At 47.6% G+C, this 26,468-nt stretch overlaps 2 protein-coding genes across 7 annotated transcripts in view; one reads left to right on the top strand and one right to left on the bottom strand.

Annotated features, from left to right (window-relative positions):
* Positions 1 to 13,544, top strand: part of syne1a (spectrin repeat containing, nuclear envelope 1a) — a 104,783-nt gene extending 91,239 nt beyond the window's left edge. For 3 of the 4 annotated variants that reach the window (XM_084700846.1, XM_084700845.1, XM_084700847.1), the window contains 19 exons: positions 173 to 331; positions 629 to 795; positions 2,985 to 3,147; positions 3,462 to 3,649; positions 3,836 to 3,986; positions 4,284 to 4,466; positions 4,554 to 4,691; positions 4,823 to 5,014; positions 5,396 to 5,702; positions 6,171 to 6,239; positions 6,851 to 6,984; positions 7,259 to 7,379; positions 7,616 to 7,824; positions 8,234 to 8,440; positions 8,559 to 8,687; positions 8,862 to 9,128; positions 9,353 to 9,445; positions 10,293 to 10,351; positions 12,141 to 13,544. In XM_084700846.1, coding sequence (XP_084556972.1) covers positions 173 to 331; positions 629 to 795; positions 2,985 to 3,147; positions 3,462 to 3,649; positions 3,836 to 3,986; positions 4,284 to 4,466; positions 4,554 to 4,691; positions 4,823 to 5,014; positions 5,396 to 5,702; positions 6,171 to 6,239; positions 6,851 to 6,984; positions 7,259 to 7,379; positions 7,616 to 7,824; positions 8,234 to 8,440; positions 8,559 to 8,687; positions 8,862 to 9,128; positions 9,353 to 9,445; positions 10,293 to 10,351; positions 12,141 to 12,423 — 3,219 coding nt within the window. In that variant the 3' untranslated portion in view covers positions 12,424 to 13,544. Of the gene's footprint in view, positions 1 to 172; positions 332 to 628; positions 796 to 1,920; positions 2,114 to 2,984; positions 3,148 to 3,461; positions 3,650 to 3,835; positions 3,987 to 4,283; positions 4,467 to 4,553; positions 4,692 to 4,822; positions 5,015 to 5,395; positions 5,703 to 6,170; positions 6,240 to 6,850; positions 6,985 to 7,258; positions 7,380 to 7,615; positions 7,825 to 8,233; positions 8,441 to 8,558; positions 8,688 to 8,861; positions 9,129 to 9,352; positions 9,446 to 10,292; positions 10,352 to 12,140 lie in introns of those variants that run through there. The other variant, XM_084700848.1, reaches the window with a different exon arrangement.
* Positions 13,545 to 13,728: 184 nt separating this feature from the next.
* On the bottom strand, positions 13,729 to 26,323 carry esr1 (estrogen receptor 1). Of its 3 annotated transcripts, XM_084699534.1 has the most exons (11): positions 25,578 to 26,323; positions 25,389 to 25,462; positions 24,441 to 24,839; positions 23,149 to 23,381; positions 20,272 to 20,388; positions 19,464 to 19,654; positions 19,196 to 19,349; positions 18,362 to 18,500; positions 17,155 to 17,288; positions 16,537 to 16,720; positions 13,729 to 16,127 (listed from the first exon to the last, which is right to left on the bottom strand). In XM_084699534.1, the coding sequence occupies exons 2-11, from the start codon at positions 25,436 to 25,438 to the stop codon at positions 15,845 to 15,847; spliced, it is 1,884 nt and encodes a 627-aa protein (XP_084555660.1). In that variant the 5' UTR covers positions 25,439 to 25,462; positions 25,578 to 26,323; the 3' UTR covers positions 13,729 to 15,844. The 3 variants fall into 3 exon arrangements, with proteins under 3 accessions (XP_084555660.1, XP_084555659.1, XP_084555661.1); XM_084699533.1 differs by lacking the exons at positions 25,389 to 25,462; positions 25,578 to 26,323 and having other exon boundaries at positions 24,441 to 25,078; XM_084699535.1 differs by lacking the exons at positions 25,389 to 25,462; positions 25,578 to 26,323 and having other exon boundaries at positions 19,464 to 19,642; positions 24,441 to 25,076.
* Between the last annotated feature and the right edge of the window lie 145 nt (positions 26,324 to 26,468).

A 26,468-nucleotide genomic window follows, 5' to 3' on the forward strand; every position in this document is an offset into this window, starting at 1 on the left:
TTCCCCTCTCCCCCCTCCCTCCCTCTCTCTCCCCTTCCTCTCTCACTCTCACTTTCTCTCTCTCTCTCCCCTCACTCTCTCTCATTCTCACTCTCTCTCTTCCCCTCTCTCTCCGTCTCTCTCTCTCTGCCCCCACATCTCTTCCACCCCTGTGTTTGTCGTCCCCCCCCAGCTGTCGGTGCGCCGGCAGCAGGTGAGTGAGAAGCTGAATGAGTGGGCCGTGTTCAACGACAAGAGCAAGGAGCTGTGCGAGTGGCTCACCCAGATGGAGAGCAAGGTCTCTCAGAACGGAGACATCAGCATCGAGGAGATGATCGAGAAGCTGCGCAAGGTGACCACACGGCACGGCCACACTCGCAGTCATACACACACACACACACACACCACACACACGGTACTCACGCATGATCTCAGCATCTCTATAAAGGACAGGTGACCAATGCTGACTCTCTCTTCCCTCCTCCCTGTCGGAGGCAGTTTCAGCAGCTGTGCACATACACACACACATGCGCACACCCCTCCCCCTTCCTACCATCCCCCTCCTAGCGTCCCCCTCCCCCACACTGCCATCCCCCTCCCCCTGGCCTCACCCTCTCCTTTTTCTCTGTCTCTGTCCCCCGGCCTCCAGGACTACCAGGAGGAGATTGGCGTGGCTCAGGAGAACAAGCAGCAGCTGCAGGTGATGGGGGAGCGTCTGTCCAGAGCCAGCCACGACAGCAAGGCTGCTGAGATCCAGCACAAGCTCAGCAAGGTCAGCGAGCGCTGGCAACACCTGCTGGACCTCATCGCTGCCAGGTGAGCACACACATACATATACTCACACACACACACACACACACACACATATACTCACACACACAAGCATGAATACATAGGCCTGGGGAGTCCGGTAATATAGATGATGGAGAATTGGTTGGTTGGTGGTTTTTTTTGTTGTATTTTTTTCCCATGGTGTTGTGCGACCCCCTAGTGGAGAGATTTTGAGGGCCAGGCATGTCCAAACATGAACAGGGAAGCTGGTTGTTGGGTACTTGGCTCATTTGGTATTTGATTCATTTCCGTCGTTTTTCTGCCCCAGCCTTTTTGGAGAACAGATTTTCCCAGAGTGCACTTACGTGTCAGCAGATCATGAATCTAGTAGGGAAGAAATAGAACTCAAGTTACAAGGCTGTCTTGGCTGTTCCCTTGCCTCTCTTGTTTTGCTCGTCTCTCTCTTCCTCCCATTCTTTTCCTCCCACTGACCCAACTGCACTGCCTGCACCCCCCCTCCTCTTTTTCCCGGCTGTTGCCCTTGGAATGGAGGGGGGAGGAGGCGGAGGAGGAGAAGGGAGGACAGCGAGTGACCTCATGCAGACAGCTGCAGACTGTTGTCCTCTCGGGTCTGTCTCTATTCCCTCTTTTCATTCGGAGAAAAGCAAAGAGCAAACTGACTCAAAGTTCCACGGCAGCTCAAGTAGTCCCAGTTTTTGTATTCATGTGTAAACTTGTCGAGGATTTTCCAGGATATTTTTGTGGTCTGGAGAAGAGGAAGGTACTTAATCGCATTGCAGACATGTTTTGCATTTGACTGTATTCAATATTGTAGTTGTATTTGTTTTAATCATTGCGTACTGTACTCAAACTCCTGAGCACACTGCTGCTGCAGCCGTGCATATTCCTTGCTGCGTATGCTCGTTGTGTATGACATTCCAGCCATGGGCCCGCTCTGAGGCACATGCCTCTGACTGGACGTCCTCTTTTAGGAACAGCAGCACTTGTCACTCTCAGACGCTTACACACACACACTCAATCACACACTCACACAACTGTTTTGAGAATCTTTTTTTAACCTTCCAGAGCAGTTGTCAAATCACACTTGTGCCCCCCCCCCCTCTCCAAACACACGCACACACACCCTTCTCCAGAGGGGGTGGAGAAAGTCCCGTCTGCAACACTTGCTCAGACAAGAGAGGGAGAGGGAGTTTAATCCACGCTGTGCAAAGACAACGTGTTTCTTTGGGGAATCATTTGGGAAAATCCGCGCCCCCATGGTTCTGGATCTGGGGACAGATGACATGGCAGGTTGCCCAGGCAACGACTCGGACCTGCCGGAATGTGACTGCGACATCAACAGGCAGGCAGCCCATTCTGGGCTTTCTTAGATTCTCACAGGGATTATTGTATGTTATTGATTTGAATGCATTTGCTGGCAACTCTTAAACTTGCCTTTATAGAGCTTTGACACAGGGGCTGTGTAGCAGTAGCTGATCTGAGGACAGGAGCTGGAGTTGTGGTTGTGCGTGTTATTCGCTGGATTAGACTGGCAGCTGCGGGATGAGTGAGAAAGTGGACTGGCTGTTTTGTAGTTCTTCCCAAGGTCACAGAGCGGGTCGCTTCATCGCTTCTCCTGTTTATTTTGAGAGCTCCAAAGGCAGGAAATTGGATAGGAGGAGGCCCACAGTGTTAGGCATGAGATGCATTGTATTATCTGGAGCTGGGCAGAGCTTTCACTGTAAAAGAAAAGTACAATGTTATCAGAGAATACTGTGTTTGTATCAGTGGTGGCAGCCAGCAAACTGTGTAACTGTTGTTACACAGACTCTTACTGTAGCATTGCACACAGAGGAAGGCTCTATGTTTAGACTCTATGAGCTTCTGCACAGCTACAGGACAGCCCCACAGTGGTTGAGCGTCCTGGGTCTCACAAAATCACAGGGTGCCTAAAGTGACACAGACGCACTAAATGGATCTCCGGGTCACACTTGTTTACCGTGATTAGCGCATGCCGTCAAGAATGGCCCCCGTCTGCATTCTCAACCCTGGTCGTTATTGAGAGGGTGAAAGAGACGCCTGTCTTTCCTTCCCCTCTTTCCCTTTTCCTCTCCATCTCACCCCATATCTCCCCCCTCCATCCTCTTTCTCTTTCCATCTCTTTCTCTCACCGGTCTGTCACCCTTTTTTTCCTCCCTTGTTTCACTCTTTTCTCTCCCTCGCTCTCTCGCCAGGGTGAAGAAGCTGAGGGAGACCCTGGTTGCCGTGCAGCAGCTGGACAAGAACATGAGCAGCCTGCGCTCCTGGCTGGCCCACATCGAGACGGAGCTCTCCAGACCCCTGGTCTACGACACGTGCGACGCCCAGGAGATCCAGAGGAAGCTCAACCAGCAGCAGGTAGGAGGAACCAGGATCAACCCAGCCCCCCCCCCCCCCCTCCCGAGGAGAAACACACACCTCAATATGCTGGGCTGGAGGGAGGGGGGACAGCACACACACACTCTCTCTCAAGGTACAGTGTTGATATGAGCTGTGTTAAATGGCTGCTATGCTTCCCGTTGCCAAACACGAGTTCTAAATCTGGACTGGGGGGGAAGGACTGACCCCCTCCCCCCATGACCTACTTACTACAGTATAGCTACTTCACATTGCTGAGGGCCAGAGTTGCACACTCACCCTGCCCTCCCCCCACACTCACGTCCCCCCTCCAGGACCTGCAGAGGGACATAGAGAAGCACAGCACGGGCGTGGCGTCCGTGTTGAACCTGTGCGAGGTGCTCCTGCACGACTGTGACGCCTGCTCCACGGAGACGGAGTGCGACTCCATCCAGCAGGCCACCAGGGGCCTGGACCGCCGCTGGAGGAACATCTGCGCCATGTCCATGGAGAGGAGGCTCAAGTAGGGCCTGCACACACATGCACACACACACACATATGCACGCACACATACATACTGGAGTATTACGCATGCCCTCTTTGAAACAGTTTGGGTTATTCAAAAGCGGTAACCACCGGTCCTCCTCTCTCTCTCGCTCTCTCTCGCTCTCTCTCTCTCTTCGTCTTGATCGCTCCTCTCGGGTCATAGAATTGAGGAAACGTGGAGGTTGTGGCAGAAGTTTCTGGAGGACTTCTCGAGGTTCGAGGAGTGGCTGAAGACCTCAGAGAGGACGGCCGCCCATCCCAACTCTTCTGGCGTTCTCTACACCATCGCCAAGGAAGAGCTCAAGAAGTTTGAGGTATGCTGAGGAACGAGTGTTTGGGGGAAAAGGAAGGAGGTGTGTGTGTTGTCTCTGCACGTGTTTAACTAGACAACAGGTTCACCACAGTAGTTCACACAGCACATTCAGGCGCGCTACAGTCTGATAGGAACATTTAGTGACACTCCTAATAGCTGTAGCTTATGCAGCCGCTCCTTGGGGACAAAAACATCCCAGACTAAACAGAGAGAGAGAAACATTGAAGCAGCATGAACCGATATGGACTCCTAGCAACCCCAAAAACACGGGCCATGTTTGACGCGTGTGTGTGTCCAGGCGTTCCAGAGGCAGGTGCAGGAGTGTCTGACCCAGCTGGAGCTCATTAACAAGCAGTACCGACGCCTGGCCCGCGAGAACCGCACCGATTCATCCTGTCGCCTCCGCGAGATGGTGCACGACGGGAACCGCCGCTGGGACAACCTGCAGAGGAGGGTGGCCTCCATCCTGCGCAGGCTCAAGGTATGCTTGGAAATACGCCAAATGTCCAAAGCCCTGTCCGAAGCCTCGTGGGGGCATGCTTTTGAGCGGGTGGTCTTGTTCCCACAGCACTTTATTGGTCAGAGGGAGGAGTTTGAGACGGCCAGAGACAGCATCCTGGTGTGGCTGACAGAGATGGACCTGCAGCTAACCAACATCGAGCACTTCTCTGAGTGTGACATCCAGGCCAAGATCAAGCAGCTCAGGGTAAGACTGAGCCATGAGTATGTGTGTGGAACCGGTCAAATGCATAGGATCGCTATACTAATTTGATTATATTCTGAGAGACTAAACTCGGGTCTTGTACCTCTTTGGCGTGTGTGTGTGTGTGTGTCCAGGCCTTCCAGCAGGAGATCTCCCTGAACACGGGGAAGCTGGAGATGGTGTTCAGGCAGGGGGAGGCGCTGCTGGGGAAGAGCGAGCCCCTGGATGCTGCCGTCATCGAGGAGGAGCTGGAGGAGCTGCAGAGGTACTACCAGGAGGTGTTCGGACGCGTCGACAGATACTACAAGAAGCTCACGCGCCTCCCGGTGAGTCATGAGGAAGGACACGCGTACTGCACACACATTCACTTCAGCACTCGGGTGTCAAGTCGTGGTTAGCCACCAACATGACTGTGACCCGCAGAATAAGAAGGATAGCATATAACCCGCGTAGTATAACACTTTGCTAGGAAAGGTGAGACGACAATGTAGAGTAGAATAAACACAAGCGTTGGTACATTTAGAAATAAGCTCTCTCTCGCTCTCGCTCTCGCTCTCTCTGTCTCTCTCTCTGTCTCTCTCTCTGTCTCTCTCTCTGTCTCTCTCTCTGTCTCTCTCTCTGTCTCTCTCTCTGTCTCTCTCTCTCTCCTTTTTCCTTCTCCACTTTCTCTCTCTCTCCCTCCACCCCTCCTACACATTCCCCCTCAGCTCGCTGACGACGAGCTGGACTGCTCCGACCGAGAGCTGGACATGGACGAGGACCTCCAGTGGGCGGACTCGGCCTCTCTGCCCCGACCCGGCAGTCGCTCGGCCTCCGGCGGGGACATGGCCCCGAGGGCTTACCGCTCGGGCCGCGACACGCCCGCCAGCGTGGACTCCATCCCGCTGGAGTGGGACCACGACTACGACCTGAGCCGCGGGCTGGAGAGCGCCGGGGGCCGCGGCCTGGGGTCGGAGAGGGGCCGGGGGGAGGAGCCGGAGGATGAGTACGTCAGGACGGCCGCTGTGCTGACAGGTCAGTGGAGGGGGGGAGGGGTCTTTGTGAGTGGGTGTGTGCATGAGTGGAAAGACTGCCCCTCGGTGGTGGGATGGGGATTGAACGATGGCTCAATAAATGGTGTCACACAAGGTGGTCGCCAAAACACATATCACACATGTATGTGGCACAATGTTCTACGTCCCACTGGATCTTTCCAGAGGGATGTCCAACCATCTGGTGTAATGTTCATCTGGTGTGATGTTCATCTGGTGTGATGTTCATCTGGTGTGATGTTCATCTGGTGTGATGTTCATCTGGTGTAATGTTCATCTGGTGTGATGTTCATCTGGTGTGATGTTCATCTGGTGTGATGTTCATCTGGTGTGATGTTCATCTGGTGTGATGTTCATCTGGTGTGATGTTCATCTGGTGTGATGTTCAGGTTATTAAATAACTCTGGAGTCCCTACGTTTGATTGTGAGGCATTCATCTCTTTCTTTCCAGATATAGTTATACCAGAGAGCCCTGAGGCCTATATTAAACTGACCGAGAACACACTGAGGTCCTCCTCGGGTAGGCCACCAGCCTAGCATGCTAACGCGCTAAAGCACAAATACCATACCCTAAACTAGAGCATGCTAACGTGCAAGAGCACAAATACCATACCCTAAACCAGAGCATGCTAACGTGCAAGAGCACAAATACCATACCCTAAACCAGAGCATGCTAAGGTGCGAGAGCACAAATACCATGTTGTGACACTAGCATGCTAACCCCTTATGTCATGGCATGGTCCGCTCACGGTCGCATGTTCCTCCATCAACAACAAGCGATCCAAGCGATGGCAGCCTTGATAATACACCATTGCATGCAGATGTCCATTTCGTGTCTAACTTTGTTTTATTTGAAGTCCATCCCAACCAACTCATTACTTAGTTTGACTTTCTCACCTATGCTTTTTCAAAACACTAAAGTGCACAAAGCTAATTATGCTTTTATTCACTTGACACACACTTGTACAGAAGTCTTCTGCTGTCTTTTATTCATCTAACATTGAAATACAGCATCTTACAAGACAAAGAAATATACATGTTAATCCCAGTTTACAAACACTTTCGTCACATGTCAGCACAGCATGTAGAGTTCATTATTTGTTGACCTTTGGCAACCTCTGAACGTCCCAGGTGAGCCAGGCCAGCTGGAGGCCCACCTGAGACAGCTGGACCAGGCTCTGGACGCGGGCCGCTACCACCTCCAGCAGAGAGAGGGCGCTGTAACCAGCTCCAGCCCAGAGCTCGACTCCAACTACATGGGCTATGTGAGTATGGGCATCCTACAAGTTTAGAATACGACAGACACACTCATATTTCCAGAATGTTCCATCCCATCGACTTAACTGCACTGAGGAATGAGGAAACGTGAAAGGCGACAAATAAACGTCCCCTAGACAGGAAAACAGTGGCGGTTTAGATGATGTGCGACACTATGCTACACTTTCCAATGACAGACAAATGATAATTCAACACCAGTAGGAAGAATGTGAAGTGAATGACGTGTGTAGCGTGTGACGAGCATGGTGTGTCTCCCTCTAGATGCGCCTGATGGGGGAGTGTCGAGGCAGCATGGACGCTGTGAAGAGGGCCGAGGGAGAGCTGACTGAGGACGCCCCCCCCGGGCTCACCAACCCTACCGGCACAGACTCTCAGAGCCCTGGTCAGTCTCCCACACACTCCCAAACACACACACAAGAACATTCTGATCTGCATGCACGCACACACGGCTGTAAGAATAGATGCACACACACACATACAAGCGGGTATGTATGCATACAACATGCAGGCACACATATTTGTCAGTCATTGTGAATGAAGTGTAGAGAATGAAACGTAAACATGAGCTGAACACCCTCCCTCCCTCCCCCCCTCCCTCCCCTCCCTCCCTCCCTCCAGGTGTGATCGAGCGCTGGGAGCTGCTCCAGGCCCAGGCCCTGAGTGGCAGACACTGTCCCCAGGACCTGCAGCAGTGGCAGCAGCTCATCTCTGACCTGCAGACCCTCCGCGCCTGGCTGGGCCAGACCGAGGCCGAGCTGGGCCAGCTCCGAGGACACGACCTCAGCCCCGACATCCACACCATCCAACAGAGGATCCGCAAGCTCAAGGTACGTGAGCATGCCTGTCTGTGGGGCGTGTGTGTCTGTCTTTATAGTTTGTATCAACTCGCCGGTACTTGATATCTCAGGCCTTGCAGTCTTTCTAAGACCCATGTGCAGTCGCCCACACACACACCAAAGGTTTCAGCCTGTAAATCCTCAGGGATGTCAACAAAGGACAAATGCGGTTGTGAACTCCTGACCTATATACAGGGTGCAACTCCCTCCAGCTGGGACCTGGGCCGGTTGTGTGTGTAGTGTATACTATACTGTACCTATATTCACATTGTTTTTCTTTTGTTGAGGGGTTCAAAGCGCACACTTTCACCTGGGACACGCCTGGGATACATGTGATACTTGTTAAACTGCCCGTGTACTCTACCATACGCAAACACCCAATCATCCTCATGCTTTACAGGACTTGCAGAAGGCCATGGATGCCCACAAATCTGCAGTCCTGTCAATCAACCTGAGCAGCGCAGATTTCCTCCAGTCAGGACCTGACTCAGAGGAGGCCTGGGAGCTGAGGGACAGGCTCAAGGAGATGAACTCACGCTGGGATTGGCTGGGCTCGTCTCTGGAGGAATGGAGGGAGGAGCTCCAGAAGTCCTTGATGCAGTGTCAGGTACACACGCAAACACACTGTAACTGGTGTCCTTTAAAATAATAAGTTCTTAGAAAAAGGGATTCTATGCAGTGTTCATATGCCTGTTTTGAAGCAGTGTTTTGTATTGGATCTGTAGGAGTTCCATGAACTGAGCCACGGTCTGCTACTATGGCTGGAGAACATTGACCGCAGACGGAACGAGGTTGTCCCTATCCCCCCCAGACTGGACTGGGAAGCACTACGCGCTCACCACAGAACACTCACGGTATGGTTCTGATGTCTACCACACATTTTGGGAGTATGCAGTTAGGAAGTGGGTGCAAACACTACAAAGATATCATTTGGTCAATGTTATTCTATCCCAATATACAGTCCCACCTCCACACAAAATACCTCACTGGTCCTAACCCTGTCACTCCATTTCCCTGTTCCCCTCCAGCAAATCAAACGTGAGCTGTTGGACTCCCAGCAGAAGGTGGCCTCTCTCCAGGAGCTCTCTGCCCAGCTGTTGGTCAACACCCAGGCTAGAAGCCAACTCCAGCCCCAGGCTTCAGAGCAGGCCCAGAGGGAGGCCCAGGGTGTGGAGCGCCTGGAGGCCCATGAGAAGGTGCACGTGATCGGGAACAGGCTGCGGCTGCTCCTGAGGGAGGTCAGCTCTGACCTGGAGGGTCTGGAGAGGAGACTGGAGACCATGGGCACCCTACAGGTCAGACAAGACCCTATTCTGTTCACCTCGTTCACCATGTTAGAGCCGTTACAAATGGCCTTGGTTACATGGTCATTTAGTTCAATGAGAGCTGACAAATGATTTACATGTCATACACTGTATTCATAGTATTTCTCCATTTCCCTGTAACGTCAGGCTATTGTGCCATTGGCTAATTGATTACTGTGAATTGGTTTGAATCTACGATTGAAATCCCTCTGCAGAAATCCCTACCTCTGTCTCCTGTGGACAAATCAGACACCTCTGGATCAACCAGCCCCATTTCTGAGGGGGTTGTCATCAGCCGCAGGAGATCGGTAATGTACCCTACCTCAGAGGCCACTAGGGGAGGCTAGCCTCGATAGAGAAGTCATGTGGTGTGTGTACAAACAGTACAACAGCCATGTCAACTTCAACACATTACAGGGCGGTTCCGTAGATATTTTCCATCAGCCCCCTTCCTGACTCCAGAGACCATTGTCTTTCCCTTCCCCCGGATTAACCTTAAAACCAGCCCCCCCCCCCCAATGTGCTGTTCTTACTTTTAACAAGCCAGCTGACGTTTTGTTCCTCATTCTACCATGTCAGTTGGTCTAACCGTCCTGCTAACCTGTACACCACCACCTATAACCCCACACCCCTCCACCCCTTCCTCCCCCGAGCGCAAATGTTTTTTGCTACACCTGCCCATATAGATCTGCTTAGCCCCCCAAAGATTTACAAGAAACACTGGCTTCTCACTTAGGTTGGACACAAACCATAGTCGTGTCACAGCGCTCGACACACAATATTGACGACGCCCTCGGGAACGTTGTTGTACACAAACAAAAACACCTGTGAATACTAATTCATGGTTTGATTTAATCAATTTACAAATTAACATTCACTCTTCCATGAAGTCTGTGATATTAGTGGGTCCGCATATTAGGAAAGTGTATCACTCTGTTCCCTCTGTGAGACGTGAGAAGCCAGATTTCTTGGTGAGGATCAGTTCCTCTCACCGTCATGGATTCAGTTGCTACTCTTTGGTTCTTGTTATCAGTGTTGACTGCTTTCTCTGTTGTTAATTTGTTTTCCTCTCATCAGAAGCTTGGTCTTGATTTGCCCTGGACTGAAACATTCTTTCTTTCTTTTACCCCCTCTCTGCTCATATGCGTGGCACAGCCCCGGGGCAAAACTAGTCAGGCCCTCCCTGGACTCCCCCACAGCGGCCCGCGCCTCAGGTACCTCTCTCCTGGACTCTAGAACCCGAGGCAGGGTGATGGAACCACACGCTTTCAGACACACACACGCACACTCACAAATGTAGAACCTCAACAACCTGTCACTACTCTATCCCTCTCTCTTCTTACTCTAAGTAGAACTCGGATCAACATCAATCGAATAATCAGTCAATCGAGACAATTGGCCTATCGATCCAACACCAAGTGAATCAATCCACTGACAGTGACTTAGGTTTCTAATGGCAGCAAATGTGCAGTTCACATTCGCTGCAGCTCTGTTTATACTGCTGTCAGTGTCCCTCTCCCCCTGCATACCCCCCTGAGTTTTAACCCTCGGGGTTCCATAACCCTCCCTCTCTCTAGACACCGCCGCAGCTGGTCAGTGAATAGGGAACCGCCTGGTGCAAAGGGGCTCCCTCTCTCCCTTAGGTGAATGTGGGTCGGTCTCTGCTCTGTGCTGCTGCTGCTCGCCCAGCTGTATCCTGACACAGCCCCCCCCCACCCCACCCCTCCCCTGCTCTCATGGTCGCCCTGCTCTCTCCTTCCCTGGGAGAACCACCAGTCCTGTAGTTTCCTCTCCCCCCCTCCAGGTGGCACTGTCCCTCACTAACATGTCGTTCCTCCTTTTCTCTCCTATTTCTGACTCCTTTCTTCTCCTTTTTCACTCGCGTTTCCTTCCTATTTTTCTCTTTTCTCCGTAGCACTGTAGTAGTGTCTACTGTACTGTGCTGTTTTCAATAGCAACCTTCCTTCCTTATCATGTCTATTTTTTTTCTCACCGTTCTCTGTTCACTGGTCCTCTCTCTCTCGACCCATTCCTCTTTACTTCCTCTCTAATAACCTGCCCACATCCATCCCTCCATCAAGTGTTCTCACCACCGTTTCCATTATGAAAGTGATGCACATGATGACATGTAGGGCTTACTCAAGCCTGGGCTTAAATTAGCTGAGCCCCAGGTAATGACTATGTGGGTTCCCCTATTAGCCTTCTATTACTAAGAAGTGCATGGAACACAGCTAGTTCCCTTTTCAACCCTAATTGTTTTTTGGAATAGAACATTTAGCAAACAAGGTTTCCAGGAACCAAAGTATATCGGTCATGGTAGCAAACACACCCACTCTCAGTCTGTACATTGCTAAATAATAATGCTTGTCCACAAACATAACACAAAAAAACGCTGTCAGTGAGATATTAGCCAGGCTAGGCTAGGACAGGAAGGGAGGTAGGTAGGAAAGGACTGTCCCTCCGCCCGCCTCTCTCTCCTCAAGCCCCGGCCCAGGCTGGAACGTCGCGTTCCCCCGGGTGCTGGCTCCATCCCGGGGAGTCTCTTAGTGTGGAAAAGAACGAGACTTGACATTGAACTCTCACTTACTCCGCTTTTAGAGGAAAAACAAGACCCATCTGTGAGGGTTACGGTTTGAGTTGATGCTCAGCATACAGAGACGTATACAGACTTTGTGTGTGTCTGCCGTTCCCCCTCCTTGAGTGTGCGTGAGTAACTTGATGACAGGTGGTGGGTTCTGCTGTTGCATTTTCGTTGTGATACCTGCTGTGTAAGTGTGTCTGTGTGTGCACGGTTGTGTGTTTAAGAGCTAGGCAATAGAGGCGGGTCTGTTTCAGCTGTTACAGTCAGCTTGACGGTACCAAGGATAGACAATGCTATCTATACCCTAGACTGAAATGACTGTCATTAGTAGATTTAGAAGAAGAATTTCATGTGTGTGTGTATTTGTGTGTTAATCCCTCCCATACGTACAACGTGAAACTCCTCTCTTTTCCTCCTCTCAGACTGACCAAGTCTCCAGCAGGCGCTGGCTTCGCTTCCTCCCCTTCTGACCTCTCCAGTGACCTCCTCCCCTCCCCCGCCTCATCCTCCTCTTCCAGAGGTCAACCCTTCTTCTTCAGAGTCCTCAGGGCGGCCTTGCCCCTCCAGCTCCTCCTCCTGCTCCTGATTGGCCTGGCCTGCCTTGTTCCAATGACAGAGGAGGACTACAGCTGTCACCATGCAAACAACTTTGCCCGCTCTTTCCACCCCATGCTGCGTTACACCAACGGACCTCCACCTATATAAGGACTTGAGCTACGCCTATTGGGTCATCTGCCCATATAAGGACTTGAGCTACATCTATGCGGATATTCAACTATATAAAGACAATTGCTACTCTTAAGGATATCCACCCACAAGAGATTACTAAAAAACAGAGACAACTGCCCAAATAAGGACTATTTTAAGTCCTTAATTAACTATAAGGGCTCTAGTTTCACCTCAAACCTCCGACCCATTTGAATGTTCCCTCCCCCTTATACTATGGGAATGTGCCCCCCCAAGGCCATATCAAGAAAATTGTCCTAGAACCACAAACCATCGAAGGGAAGTATATATATATATATATGGCTCCTAACACATCTTCCATTTCTCTCGAACTCCTCCGTCATTACAAAAGACTGGCCTAGAATCAAACCGTTCACTTTTCTCAACTTTAATGTGCATAAATATAATACTTTGGTCAAGTTTCTGAGGAAAATTCCAAAGTCTGAAATGAAAAACAAAGCACTATTTATACTGTATGTTGGGAGCCAAAGTCGACTGTGCTGTGTGTCCGCAGTTCAGTGCTGCTAATATTTATTTGTTTCAATCAGCGTTGGGTTAGATGTTTAGTGTCAATGAACCTAGGAGACCTAACGATGTCTGAATAGCAGAGGTTCTTATAATCCTCCAGATCATTTTAGAGCTAAGAGCTGCTGCTGCTGTAGCTCTGGCATGAGTACTGTTGAAGGTACCGTACTGCAGGCATCCCTCAAGATGGCCACACCCTTATCCCTGATAGGCCAAGAAAGGCAACAGTCAAAGATCATGATTTGATTTGAATTCCAGTGTTTCAATATAAGGCAAATTAGGTTTGAGATGATTTGTAAATTGACGTTTAACAAATTGCCTTTGAATATGGCAGTTATTTTTTTACATTTGATGTTTGAGCATGCACTTGAAGTCCATTGCTTTTAAGGCCAAACAATCACTGGTGAAAGAAAGATATGAAATAGTGTGCTTTGTAATAATGATCATCTTTGCTAAATGGAAACATCTAAATCACTGGGATGTAAAAACAAATTCAATTGAAAAAGCGTTATTTATGTATGTACAGTTTGCTAATGCTAAATACTCTTTGCATAAAATAAAAACATAAGTATTAACATGTTTTGTGCCAAACTATTTGAATTCAGCTTGCATCACTTGACACAGATGTTTTTTTAAAATTGTATTCTTCTTAGTGTTCACTTCTGCAACATTAAATGTTAGTGTAATTGTGTTGGTGGTGAGTGTACAATTAATACAACTTCAGTTGCTCTCCCAAAAGACTATGAAAGACGACAGATATTGGGAAAGTGGCCATCAGCCCCTTTAATTACTTACAAGCCAAAACACAAAAAACATTCAAAACATTTCAAACATTTCTCTCTCAACTGTTCTATCCTCTCCCTCTCTGTCGCTCGTGCACACACATTTACATTACATTTACAATTAGTCATTTAGCAGATTCTCTTATCCAGAGCGACTTACAGTAAGTACAGGGACACTTTCCCTGAGGCAAGTAGGGTGAAGTGACTTGCCCAATGACACAGCCAAGAATCGAACCGGCAACCTTCTGATTAACAGCCCGCAGCCGCTCAGCCATCTGACCCCGCACATTAAAGGCACACGGTTAAATTTGATACCATTGAGAAGTAAGCATAGTGTAGTAAAACGCACAATGAAAACCATTAATACCAACACAATTATTACACATTATGCCCCTCACACCAGACCACCAAAAGGACACATAGTAAACATGAATGGTTCACAATCGAAAGAAGCACACACTACATCTGTTAAAGTTCCCATGGCATGCTTTTTTTGGATGCTTTCATATAGGCCTTAGTGGTCCCCTAATACTGTATCTGAAGTCTCTTTCCCGAAATTCAGCCTTGGTGCAGAATTACAGCCACTACGAGCATAACCACAATGAGCTTTCCTAAGGACATGCCATTTCTGTGTCTGTAGCTTTAAATGCTATGAGGAGGAGAGTGGCGGGGCTAACTGCCATGCTTCGGTTGTTTGCAAGCCATGTTGTCTCTCGAGGAAAAAACAATATTGCGCTCGCACGGTCGTAGCTCATTTTCTCATTGGCAGCCCAAATACTCTGGGCGGGCAAAGTACAGAAAGGGGAGGTAACCTTTCCCCTTATGACAACATGGGGGGAAAATTTCAGATCCAAAATTCTAGAATATACAGGGCTTGGTTCACACCAGGGGTGGGGAACATCCGGCCCGCAAGATCATTTGGTCCGGCCCGCCATGGCACTGCAAGCACCATATTATTAGGTGCATTAATTGTTGGCAGCAGCACTATTTTAATATGTGGAAGAGGATCGTGGAGGCGCGCAGCGTCGCGTACCAATGTACCAAAAAATTACGTGTGGAATTCCTTTCTAGCAAATCAAACCCAGAATACGTTGTTGGTTTGGGCTAAGCCCCGAATGTTTACAACGTCTGGCTCTGTGCCAGATTAACACTCGGATCGATAAGAAGTCTAAAAAATGGTAGCAATATCAAAAACAATACAATCCCTTTCCGTAATCATGATAACCCCCCCAGAAATGTTAACTGCACCCCCAGTCAAAGCAGGCTGCATCTGTCCCTGCCAGCTAACATCACAAACCTCACCAAAGACAAGCAGTTCCAGCCATCACATTGGGGGTGACTTAATTAAATGTTTGACCAAATTTTTACACAGTGTTTACACTTATCAACGATTCTAGCCTCTGGGGGACCAAAGGCAGGCTAGGGGAACTTGTATTAATGTTAAATAACCTCATTCAAATCTTTCAAATTTCATGCCATGGGACCTTTAATGAAGCGAACCTCCATCAAAGTTAAACACAAGAGTTGTCATTCAAAAGCTATATGACATTGCAAACAAACCCCCCAAAAACTCCCTAATGTGAGAAGTGCACTTTGGTCAGGGCATCGCATTGTGAGTACAGAGCTCACTGTACAGTCCCACATCAGAAAAGCACACTTGCTGCTGGTTATCAAGTGGGACTGTTAGGAGTAGTAAACACACACTAAAGCCACATCTAGGTAAACCATGTGCTAAATTCACAGTATAGACCATGGCCTTTGGGGGTCAATGGTGAGCAAGCTAGAGTTTGTTGACGTTATAAATGAATATCTCCTTTGTGAAGAAATAACGCTGTGTCTTTTTATCTCAAAGTTTACAGGGGGGGATGAGATGGGGAAAAGAAGCCACCACCTCCCACCTGAGATCTCTAACTTCCACTGACACCGTTAATGTCCCACTATGTTACATTGGGAAATACAACACTTCCAAATAATTTATCAAAACAATCACTTAAATTACACAATGGACTGAATACACTCAACTTTTCATATTTTGTTACCCATTTGATTTACAATGAGGTTTCTAATCGTCATGTGCCCATTTCTGTCTCTCCTTAAAGAAGGGTGTTGCGGTCTGAGCGGGGGATGCCATAATGAAGTATCCCAGGCCCAAAGCCTCGAAGCTGGGCATCCTGACCTTGTGTGGGTCCCGTGCTGGAGCCAGTGGAGGTGAGGGTTGTGGTGGTAGAGGGGGGTTCTCCGTCAGCCTGAGCCCAGGTTTGAGTCACCTTGGCGGGGGAGTGTAAGCGGTGCGCATCCAACATCTCCAGAAGCAGGTCGTAGAGAGGGACTTTGTTTTTACACTTCATGTTGTACAGGTGTTCCATGCCCTTGTTGCTACAGAGTAAAAATGGCATAAGAGGATGATCAGTGGTTGTATTTACTGTCACACAAAATAAATAATATCCCTTTCCCATATTTTTTCCTAACAACCACTTTCAATAGATCACACCCGCTTTCAAATGTAGTGTTCTCTTTATTTCATTTATCTGCTATGCGGATTCAGCACCAGTTTGAATCCACAAGCCTTTCTGCCCCTCAACTTCCCACAGAAGTGCACCTAAGTAGTGTGTACTACAGTAGGTACTACAGTATACTACAATGTGTAGTACACATTAAATACACTCCTCCTCCAAGTAGTGCACATCCTGATTATTATTAGATGTCTTGCGCAAAAATATCACATGTCCTAGAGATAGGGGGTACACTTGGTAGCAGGTAGTACAGACAGGAAGTGCGTATGGACCTCATGTGTCTAATGTGGGTGAGCAGGAGGAGAAGCTGGGCCTGTCGTCTGGACTGCTGCTGCACCGAGCATCCCGATTGGCTGATGTGATGGATGAGGGCGTCTGTGATGTTGTCCAGCATGCTTTGCACGGCTGGGCAGTTGTGCAGAGACTCCACAGTGGTAGAGCAGAAGGAGAAGGCACCTGGGAAGAGGGGGAGAGAGAGGGAGGGGGAGAGCGAGGGAGGGAGAGAGCGAAAGAGAGAGAGAGCGAAAGAGAGAGAGAGAGGGCGAACGAGAGAGAGAGAGCGAAAGAGAGTTTTCTATTACCGGTACAGTACCTAGGGTAAACATATCAGATAGCTACGGAGGTGCAGGTAAAGGCGACAGGGGGTTCTCTCCTTCTCTCTTTTAGTTGTCATGGTGACGGCTATAGGATATTGACGGCACAGTAATGTGGCCCTCTGAGATGGCCCTCTAAATGTTTACCAGCAATGAGAGGGGGGGGGGGGGGGGGTGAGTGCCCACAGATGGACATACTTGGTTAAACTCTTAATGGAGTTGTTTTTGATAGAGTGACAAAGAGGATGGTTCAAACCTATCCCTAGTTCTGACGCGCACACACACACACACACTCACCGGAGTTGAGCAGGATTATTGCTTTGAGGCAGACAAACTCCTCTGACTTGAGCTTGAGCATGCGGAAGCGAGCCACGGTGGCCAGGAGCATGTCAAAGATCTCTGCCATGCCCTCCACACAGTCCCCTTCACTCCTGGGGGAGGGGGGAGAGAGAAGAGGAGAGGTGGGGGGTTCACATGGCCTGGTCCTACCAGACTCTCGTCCATTTCATTTGTACACACACACACACAGAGAGACAGAGAGAGAGAGACAGAGACAGACAGAGAGACACAGAGAGAGAGACACAGAGAGAGAGACACAGAGAGAGAGAGACAGAGAGAGAGACAGAGAGAGAGACAGAGAGAGAGACAGAGAGAGAGACAGAGAGAGAGACAGAGAGAGAGACAGAGAGAGAGACAGAGAGAGAGACAGAGAGAGAGAGAGAGAGAGAGAGAGAGAGAGAGAGAGAGAGAGAGAGAGAGAGAGAGAGAGAGAGAGAGAGACAGAGAGAGAGACAGAGAGAGAGACAGAGAGAGAGACAGAGAGAGATAGAGCGAGAGCGCGCGCGAGAGAGAGAAGCCCTCTCCTTTCAGCTTCGTGTTTGAGGATTTCAAATGGCAAAGGACCCATTTACAGGTAGACTGGTCAATTTATCTAAGATGAAATAGGGGCCATCACAAGCGTCAGAAAGATTAGCTACCCATCTCTCTCTCGCTGAATACTCCCTCAACAAGCTTAGGATGTGACTCAGCTTGTGAACATGTGAGCAAAATTGAAGGAACATGATGTGCCTGCAAAATAGCCTCCCTCGCTCCATCCATCTCCCCACGACCATCAAAACCTCAGTCTTTTTTTTGGTTCTCCCACAAGTCTCCCTCTCGCTTGGTCTATCCCTCCCTCCCTCTCCGTATCTCTCCTGAGTGTCTGGGTTTTGATTAAACATCTCTGCAGGTTGCCATCTGGGCTGAGTAATGACAGAGGTGTGAAGCCTCAGAGGTGAGACAGCCTGTTTGGCTCCAGCAGCAGAAAAACAGCATAATTGAGCTGGATGTTACAATGCCTTCTTGAGAGGTGCAGACTAACCAGGTGTGAAATAGAAAACTACAATGTGCCAATTTCCATGTAGAATAAGGTGTGTGTGTGTATTTATAATTTATACATGATATGTGTTTTACTTGCATGTGTGTGTGTGTGCGTGTGCGCGCATGTGTGTGTACAGTAGTTCACCTGTCCAGTATGAGGTCCTGGGCAAAGATGAGTTTTCCAGGACAATGGATGGATCTCCAGATGAGACCGATCATGAGCACCTCCAGCCAGGAACTCTCTAGAAGCTGCACCTGATCATGGAGAGACAGTTCCTGGAACCCTGCCAGGACACACACACAGTCAAACAATGCAACAACCTCTCTAGAAATATACCTTTCAAGATGATGCTGAAGACAGATGTAACACGTTAAGTGTTTGGTATATCTTGCCATGATGAATAAACACTGTTGTGAATGAGTCCCTCTGTAATCTCTCTGGTAGGAGTCAGGGCCTTATTGCTAGCACTCAGCTGTTGTAATTCATGTATAATTCCATCTAAGCCACATGCAGTTTTTGGACCCCTGATTTTCAACACCCCTACAATTACAACATAGCTGTCAGTGCTTTCAGGCTTCTCAGTGTGCCAAAGAGCAATGCCCAAGTACACTTAGCAGGTGTGTGTGTGTGTGTTTGTGAATCTGTGTGTGTGTGTGTGTGTGTGTGTACATGCATGTGTGTGCAGTGTTTTGCCCCCTTGAGGTTAATGGGCAGCTTGAAGGCGCACCAAATTTATTTTTAAGTTGATGACAGCAATCACCCTCACGGCTATAATGTGTGTGTGTGCGTACATGTCTTGCGTAGGCAGTCAGGTGTTTAGCCAAGGCCGTAGTCTAGGACACGTCAAAACAGAACTTAAGCCGTCCTCCGGGTGTGCGTGCGTCCCAAAGACCAACCCCAAATGCTCGTACCTGCTATAAGTCACCTAATGGGACCCCATCCATCTTTCCCTATCATGTGTTATATGTCACCCCCTACCTGGCACCTTCTTGGCCCAGGCAATCATGTGGACCAGCTCCTTGTCGGCCATGCTGGTGAGCAGGGTCATCACGGTGACCTCGGTGTAGGGTCGACTCAGCTTCTGACGAGAACACAGGGCGGGAGGCTCCGCCCCCTGGAGCAGCACCAGCACCTGTTCCAAACAAGGGGAGGAGCACGGAAGAGTCTAGAAGCACACAACTAACCAGCTTTACGTGCGGGTTCAAAAGGGTCCAGGAAGTGGGATGTGAGTTGGAGCGTTAAGCACCTGGTCAGGGGGCATGTTGACTCCTCCTTCGGACTCTCTTCTGTCGCTGTTGGGGCTGCTGCTGTTCTTCCCCCCGTTCTTAGGGGGCGCTGCCTTGTGCTCCATCTTCTCCAGGGCTTTTTCACTGACCGCAAAGTCGCAACGCCGTTTGTCCCTCCGTAACACGCGACCACCGCGGTCTTTACGTAAGCCTCGGGGAAAAAAGCAGTTATCCCACAATTATCAGACACACCATTTACACTGTCGACCAACTCTACAACACTTAGTATTCTGTGTTTACAGTATAAGTGTGTGTACGTGTGTGTGTGTGTGCACGTGTGTGTGTGTGCGTTCGTGCGTATGTGGATTCATGAAGAATGAAAACAAAAACTTGGGTGTTTGCTAATCAGCTCTCTTACTCCCTATGAGGAAATGAGTTCAAGGCCTTTAGAGAGGCAGTCTCCATCTTATCTGCCTTCTGCACACGCTCACACCCTGCATTCTCTCAGAATCAAGAAAAACGATAGTTCAAGCTAAAAAGGCGCTTGAGAAACTGTCAACTGGGATACTTTGAAAGAGTGAAAGGAGGAAGGTTCTACTTTGTGTGCTATAATCAGCTTAACTGACGAGTGGTGTGATTGATTTCAATGAGTGATTTCGTCGAACTAATTACAACACCACTTCAGAGGACGCAATGCAACAGGCCGCAGTAAAAGTCTGTTGGTGTGTATATCGCCATGTCACCTGTGTGTGTCCTCTCTGTTTGTTGTTCTGTCACTCAATATCCACACCTCACCGGCCAAAATGATCACACAGGGTCCACACTCACCCCCTTTCATCATGCCCACTTCATAGCACTTCCTCAGTCGGCATGCCTGGCAACTCTTCCTCCGGTTCCTGTCGATGGTACACTGGTTGGTTGCTGGGCACATATAGTCATTGTGACCTGGAAGAAAGAATAACTATGAGGATGTTCTTTTTGCATTTTCCAATCATAACGGTTGGAGGTCGCCTAGATCACAGACACTAGTTTAACTGTGCGCATGTCTGTGTAGCCTTCTTCCACTGGAATTGAAAAAAGAACGTTTTCCACGTTTTTCTAAGGATATTGAAAATGGACCACCGACAGGAATTGCTGATGTTTGGCTATGAGAAGATCCCTGTGAAGTTTGACACTCATTTATTCATTTGCTCGAACCATTTCACCAAAGACAGTTTTGAATGAAAACCTTGGACAATTTAAAGAAAGATTTGCTAAGCCGCTGTTGCTGAAAAGAGGTTCTGTTCCAACCGTATGCTCATCACAAACGCAAGCTGTAGCTAAGTATGATTTTGTCGCCAACAGTTAACCTATTAGCGACGCTAACGTCTCCTGAATCCTAGCATAGGTAGGTAGAATGCTGTTTCTACAACACATCAACATACTTTACTTAGCAAATTAGTCTAGACTACTGTAGTCGGTATTAGCAGGAAAGCTTCCGAAAAATAGCCAGAAAACGAATAGCAGTCTAGCCTATTGTTAACTAACGCCTGTCTAGATTATCTATTTGAAAGAACCGGAGAAAGGCAGGTGCTTGATACAGGATACGTTAGCATTGCTAATAACTGTTACAGACAAAATCATACCACAGCTTGCAGTTGTGATGAACGTAAGGTCGGAACGCACCTCTATTCAGCAACCGCTTCATAGCAAATCCTGCTTTACATTGTCCCAGGTTTTCAAACCCGTGAAATGGTTCGCGCAAATGTGTCGAGGGTCGACCTGCACAGGCATCTTTTAGCTACGGTATAGACAAACATCAGCTATGCCCGTCTAGTCAATGTTAGCTAGACTCTAGCTCATCTGCATTTTATTAACGCTGATTTGCAAGGAATGCTAGATAGCGAAAACATCTAGTTAGACAGTAGCACTCGGCATGTAACCTAAACTAGTTTAGCTTGCTGACGCAAGAGCATAGGTAGAATGTGTGATGATTTAGCCTAGTTTATTGGCAATGGGGCTAACGTTATTTCATAATCCTGACTGTGTTTCATTCAAATAAATAACCTGTGTTGTCATGCAAAACTACAATTCAAGATGCGTTTGTCCAGATCTAGCTATTTTGCAACAAGATAGATAGAGCTAACTGAAGCTGAGTTGAATGTTTGTTTGCTAAGCTGTAGTGCTAACGTTACTCACCTAAGACGATACTGTTTGCTTCGACAACAGAAGTAGAAACAACTAACATAATCATTTGAAATGATATATAGTCAATCTGTTGAAAAGTGTTGTGTAGACACAATATATTATATAGTATATACATAGTCTCCACCTTTGTTTTTTCAGTGAGTGCTGTGGCCGTGTTGCGTCTTTGCTCCGCAGCTTCACTCGTTGTAAACCAACCAATCAGCGTGCAGCTTATCTATATATTCCTGAGCATACCATGAAAGGAGAAAACCTAGCGTTTTTCCCCGAGAAAGTTTCACTGGATGTATAAGGGGGCATAGAACAGCACCCGGGGCATTTTCATCTCAACCAATGTTACATACCCTATTAGGAGACCTTAAGGAACAGTGTGAAACACCCCAAAAACCCAGTCAATCACCCCTTTAAATATACCCGCTATGGAGTCAATTAAAACTTTGCATCTTCCCTTTATCATCATCACCATGGACACCTCAGCATTCTGACGTGTCTTTTGTTGCAATATATTTCGAAAAATATCTGTTTAATATTCTGCTTTCTTTCCCAAGCAAACAGAAATATGGCAGCAAAAAGAAGAAGTTTGCTCCAAAAAGCGTGTCATAAGGTTTCGTTTTATCCTAGGCTGGCATCTTGTGTTTTTTTTCATATTGTGATACATGTTGTTGTGGTATGTTAAAAAAAGAACAACAATACAGCACCTCAAAAAAGAAGCCTATTTAATTATCTTCAAGAAGTCCTAGGGTTGCCACAGAGACCATGCACATCTAACCCAGTGTCAAGGCAGGCGGTATCAAGTTCCCACACACACACACACACACACACACACACACACACACACTTTCAATTTAAACAAGATGATAGCAAAATAAGTGGTGCATAACATTCTGTAATTGACACAGTCCACTTCCATCAGTTCTATATTTGGGACAGTGTCATAGGTAGTCTCAAAGGCACCGTTGTTTGCGGACGGCAAATCTAATTTCTATCTAATTTCTTTCTCTCTTTGTCGAATGCACAGTTTTTTTTCTTCACATAGCTTCCTTTGGCAACTGTGATTTTATTTACTGAATAGAAGGATAATATAGATAGTTTTCTTTGAATGTGAACCTGAATGTGAACCATTATCCAGTGCGCCAGCTTAATGGAATTTTGTGGCTGTCATGATGGAATGTCTGATTTGATAATAGAACGCTGATGAGTTGTAGAGTTCAGACACAGACCAACTTGGCACTCCGAGGTACCAGGGAAGTATTGAGTGTGTAGTGTCATGTTGACAGTGTGTAAAGAGTTGGGGTCATTGTGACCCACCGTTGTGGTGCAAAAGGTGGGTCACAATGACCCGAAGGCAGCACAAGGGTTAAACTAGAGAGTTTGTAGTTTGTGTGTAAAATGTGTTAAAAGTGTTGAGTATTTGTAGTTTACTAATTTAGAGAATATCTTCAAATGTTGTTTAGAGTGTCTTTATAGAGTGTTTGTAGCTAGTGTTGAGTTACTACAACAGTAAGAAATGAAGTGTCCTACCTTGAATGCTCCTCTTGAAGAAGGCCTTGCAGCCCTCGCAGGACCACACCCCGTAGTGGTATCCTGAGGCGTAGTCGCTACAGACAGCGCAGAACCGCATCTCCTTGGCCATCTCAAGCACACCAACTCTCAACCCCGACATCGACCTGGCCGCAGTGTACGACTCTGGCCTATCAGGGGCACTACAGAGGTTCTCATGTGACACAGACTGCTGATTGGGTCCCACACTGGACCTGAAAGAGGGATTGGTCAGATAACCTGGTCTGCTTAGGTATTTGTTTTTCACTTTAAAGTCTTTATCCAAGTAAAAGTTTTGTGCAAATATTTGATTCTTTTGGTAATCATGCTGTCCCCTACAATCAAATAGCACTTGTTTGTACAAGATCATGGTCAATAAAACAATCAGCCTGAAGATCCTACCATTTGAAAAAAAAGACTTTTTCAAACCACAGCAACAGGGAGTAGTAAATTGGGGTTTCTTCACACAAAATACCCTTCTATTCCTCAAAGGACATAAATTAGCTGAATGATTGTAACAGCAGCTTTGTACACATCCAGCTCCCAGAACGACTCGGGATCTAATTTCTCTCTTGTTCAGGAAGTAAACTGTACGTGTGTTTTTACATGTTGTTCTTGTTTCAAGGTCTGCAACCAAGCTGTTCCTGTCAGGAACAAGCGTGCCAGATGAGGGATTTAAAATGGCCCAGAATGTTTTCCTTAAAGTCTTGCATTTAGACAAATAACAGATTGGACTTATATTACGTTATGAACAAGATAAGAGCACATCCTGAGGACTAAACTCAAAAGCCCAGATCTAGAAAGGAAGAAAGGAAAGAAATAGGCCAGTGGTAGGAAAATTCATACACTGGATTGTCCTGACAAAGTAGAGTGTGGTTAATTTGAACAGGTTTAAAAAAGGATGGCACTTTAAAGTTAAAGAGGTGTCACTTAAATGAGGAAGATTAACAGTCAATCTTTGATTTTCCTTACTTCCGATGCCACCCCATAAAAAACAAGGGTCAGACTATACCATTTATTTGAATGTGATGTCCTTTGTTAATTACATCTTACAAGAAACACTGCAAACTAAAATGACATGACAACCCAAAAGTTAATATTAACAGAGTATATTAATATATTGTTTTATAAAATATTCTCCTTGCGTGACGCAATTCAGTATTACTGTATTGTATATATAAATTCAGTAGGCTCTTCAATGCATGCATTGGACATTTTGACTTCAAATGAAATTAAGACAGTTGGTTGGGAAGTCATCTTGGTTAGAGGCTCACCTGTAGAGGGATGTGGAGCTGGTCTCCAGGTAATAGGGCTGACCAGGAAGTCCTGGGTGGCTGGGAGGGTGGAGGAAGGGGCTGAGCTGGGGGCTGGACGGCACAAACACCAGCGGACTGGTTGGCCCACTGCCCAGGGAGGGCAGACTGCCGTCTGAGGGGGGACCGTGGGTATCCAGGGAGGGAGAGTAGTATCCCACTGCAGGGGTGGCCGAGGGACTGTAGAGCGGTTCTGGAGCAGTAGCAGTGTAGTCATAGCCACCGTCCAGGTAGTCGACGGAGGTTGCCCCTCCGCCCCTGCGAGTCTCATCAGGGTACATGTCGCTGAACGAGGCGCAAGGCGCAGACGGATGCTGGGGTGAAAGGTCGCGGGTGTCCAGCGCTGAGGCGGTCCTGGATCTGGACGGGGATTTACGAGGTTTAGAATCCAGCGGACTCTGAGTCTGCTTAGCTAGCATCACAACACAGCAGCACTGATAAGCAGTATGATTTAGACTGGCTCTCTGAAGGCAGGGAAACAGAGCTTCTGCTCTTTTTGTCCTTTCTCTGTCTCTCTCTCTCTCTCTCTTTGCTTCGTCCCTTCCTTCCTGCTAGGCAACTCAACACTGAATTTGGAGCTGAAGAGGGCTTGGGGGGTAGAGGGGGTTCTCGATTATCTTTTCTCTCCTCTCTCACTCTCTCTCTCACTCACTCTCTTTACTGGTTCCCTGCCAGTTTCTGCGGCCCTCTTCCTGAACGATCGTGCTTTCAACCTTCACTTTTTTTCTTTTTTTTTACAGGGCTAGACCTTTTTCATCTATTCTCCGCTGCTGTGTACGAGGGAAAAGGGGGAAGGAGACCGAGAGACAGACACAACTCCAAATATCTGTCCTCTCCCTACAGTATTTAAAAACCTTGCTTTCCTTGTAAAGCTTTTAGCAAAGTTGAGGTACAGACAAAGAAGCTTACCCTATTGTGAGTCCCTCTTCTTTATGTGACATTAAGCTGACTTTAGTCATGCAGAATTACAGAACAACCATTCACTGTGGATTGAATATATATCAGAACATACATTGGAAACATACAATAAAACATACGATACTCTTTAGAATGGGACGAGAAATACTTCAATCTAAACTAATACAATCAACTTCTTACCCCAGTATTTCAAGCAATCGACTCAGGATAAGCAGGTTTCCATAATGTTTAAATCTCTCTGTCTCAAATCTCATCTCTCTTTCTCCAGCTTCTCATTGATATATGGCTTCCCTGAGTAGAATCGATAAGAACAAGAGATAGGTAAAAAGAATAAACGAATTAAAGATGCTGCCAGATCGATATATGTGATACCAGTGGAACAGGTTGCTATAACACTGCAAACAGAGAAGGTCAGTGCTCGGTACCTCTGCCAGGATTACATCATCTAAAATGGCGAAAATGATTAAATCTACATGGCAACAGGAAAAAACGGATTTAGTTAACTATTTGGTCTGAGCCAGCTCCTACTGACCACAGTGAAAATGGTCACATATTAACAGACTCTGTTGTATACAAAATTACCGACAGATGCTTTTGCTTACAAAAAACATCTAAACATACAATGACCTTGTGAACTGCAATGGCAGACGGGACAAGAAAATGAGTACTTAGCCGGATGGAATCTCTCCTCTCTGTACTGTCTTCATTTGGTAAACATCACAGTCAGGCATGTCAGGTCAAGTCAACAAGTAGCTGTGATTAAAAATGCCATTTCATAGAATTTTTACCCAGTCTTAAATGAAGAAGGGATAATGAGTTTCAGACTAGGGAATATAAGAAAAAGAAAGAATTTGAAAAGTAGACAACATTTAAGTGGCTCAGGCCTCTTTGGGTTGCACAGTAATTCTTCTAACTTCACTTCCATGACTGAATTTTTGTTTCCACCGGGGAAGAAAGTGAGAAAACTCATTCAAAGTCATTTTCACCCTGGAGCTGTGAGATGCAGTAAATGACTGTCACTAAAGATACCTGTACCAGCGGCCACTGTGGATGGCATAAGTAAACACAATC

This window comes from Hypomesus nipponensis, chromosome 6 (assembly GCF_054491055.1).
Source record: "Hypomesus nipponensis isolate SF chromosome 6, ASM5449105v1, whole genome shotgun sequence".
In the NCBI taxonomy this organism is placed as follows: Eukaryota; Metazoa; Chordata; class Actinopteri; order Osmeriformes; family Osmeridae; genus Hypomesus; species Hypomesus nipponensis.

Bases quoted from the DNA above. Each gene is read 5' to 3' on its own strand.
- esr1 (XM_084699533.1), bottom strand. From the start codon at position 24,898: ATGCTAGCTAAGCAGACTCAGAGTCCGCTGGATTCTAAACCTCGTAAA. The intron at 19,350-19,463 runs GTGCTTAACGCT...TGTTTGGAACAG, and splicing joins TCAACATGCCCCCTGACCAG to GTGCTGGTGCTGCTCCAGGG. The intron at 17,289-18,361 runs GTGAACTACTGT...CCCCTCCCCCAG, and splicing joins CAGGACCTCATACTGGACAG to GAGTGAAGGGGACTGTGTGG.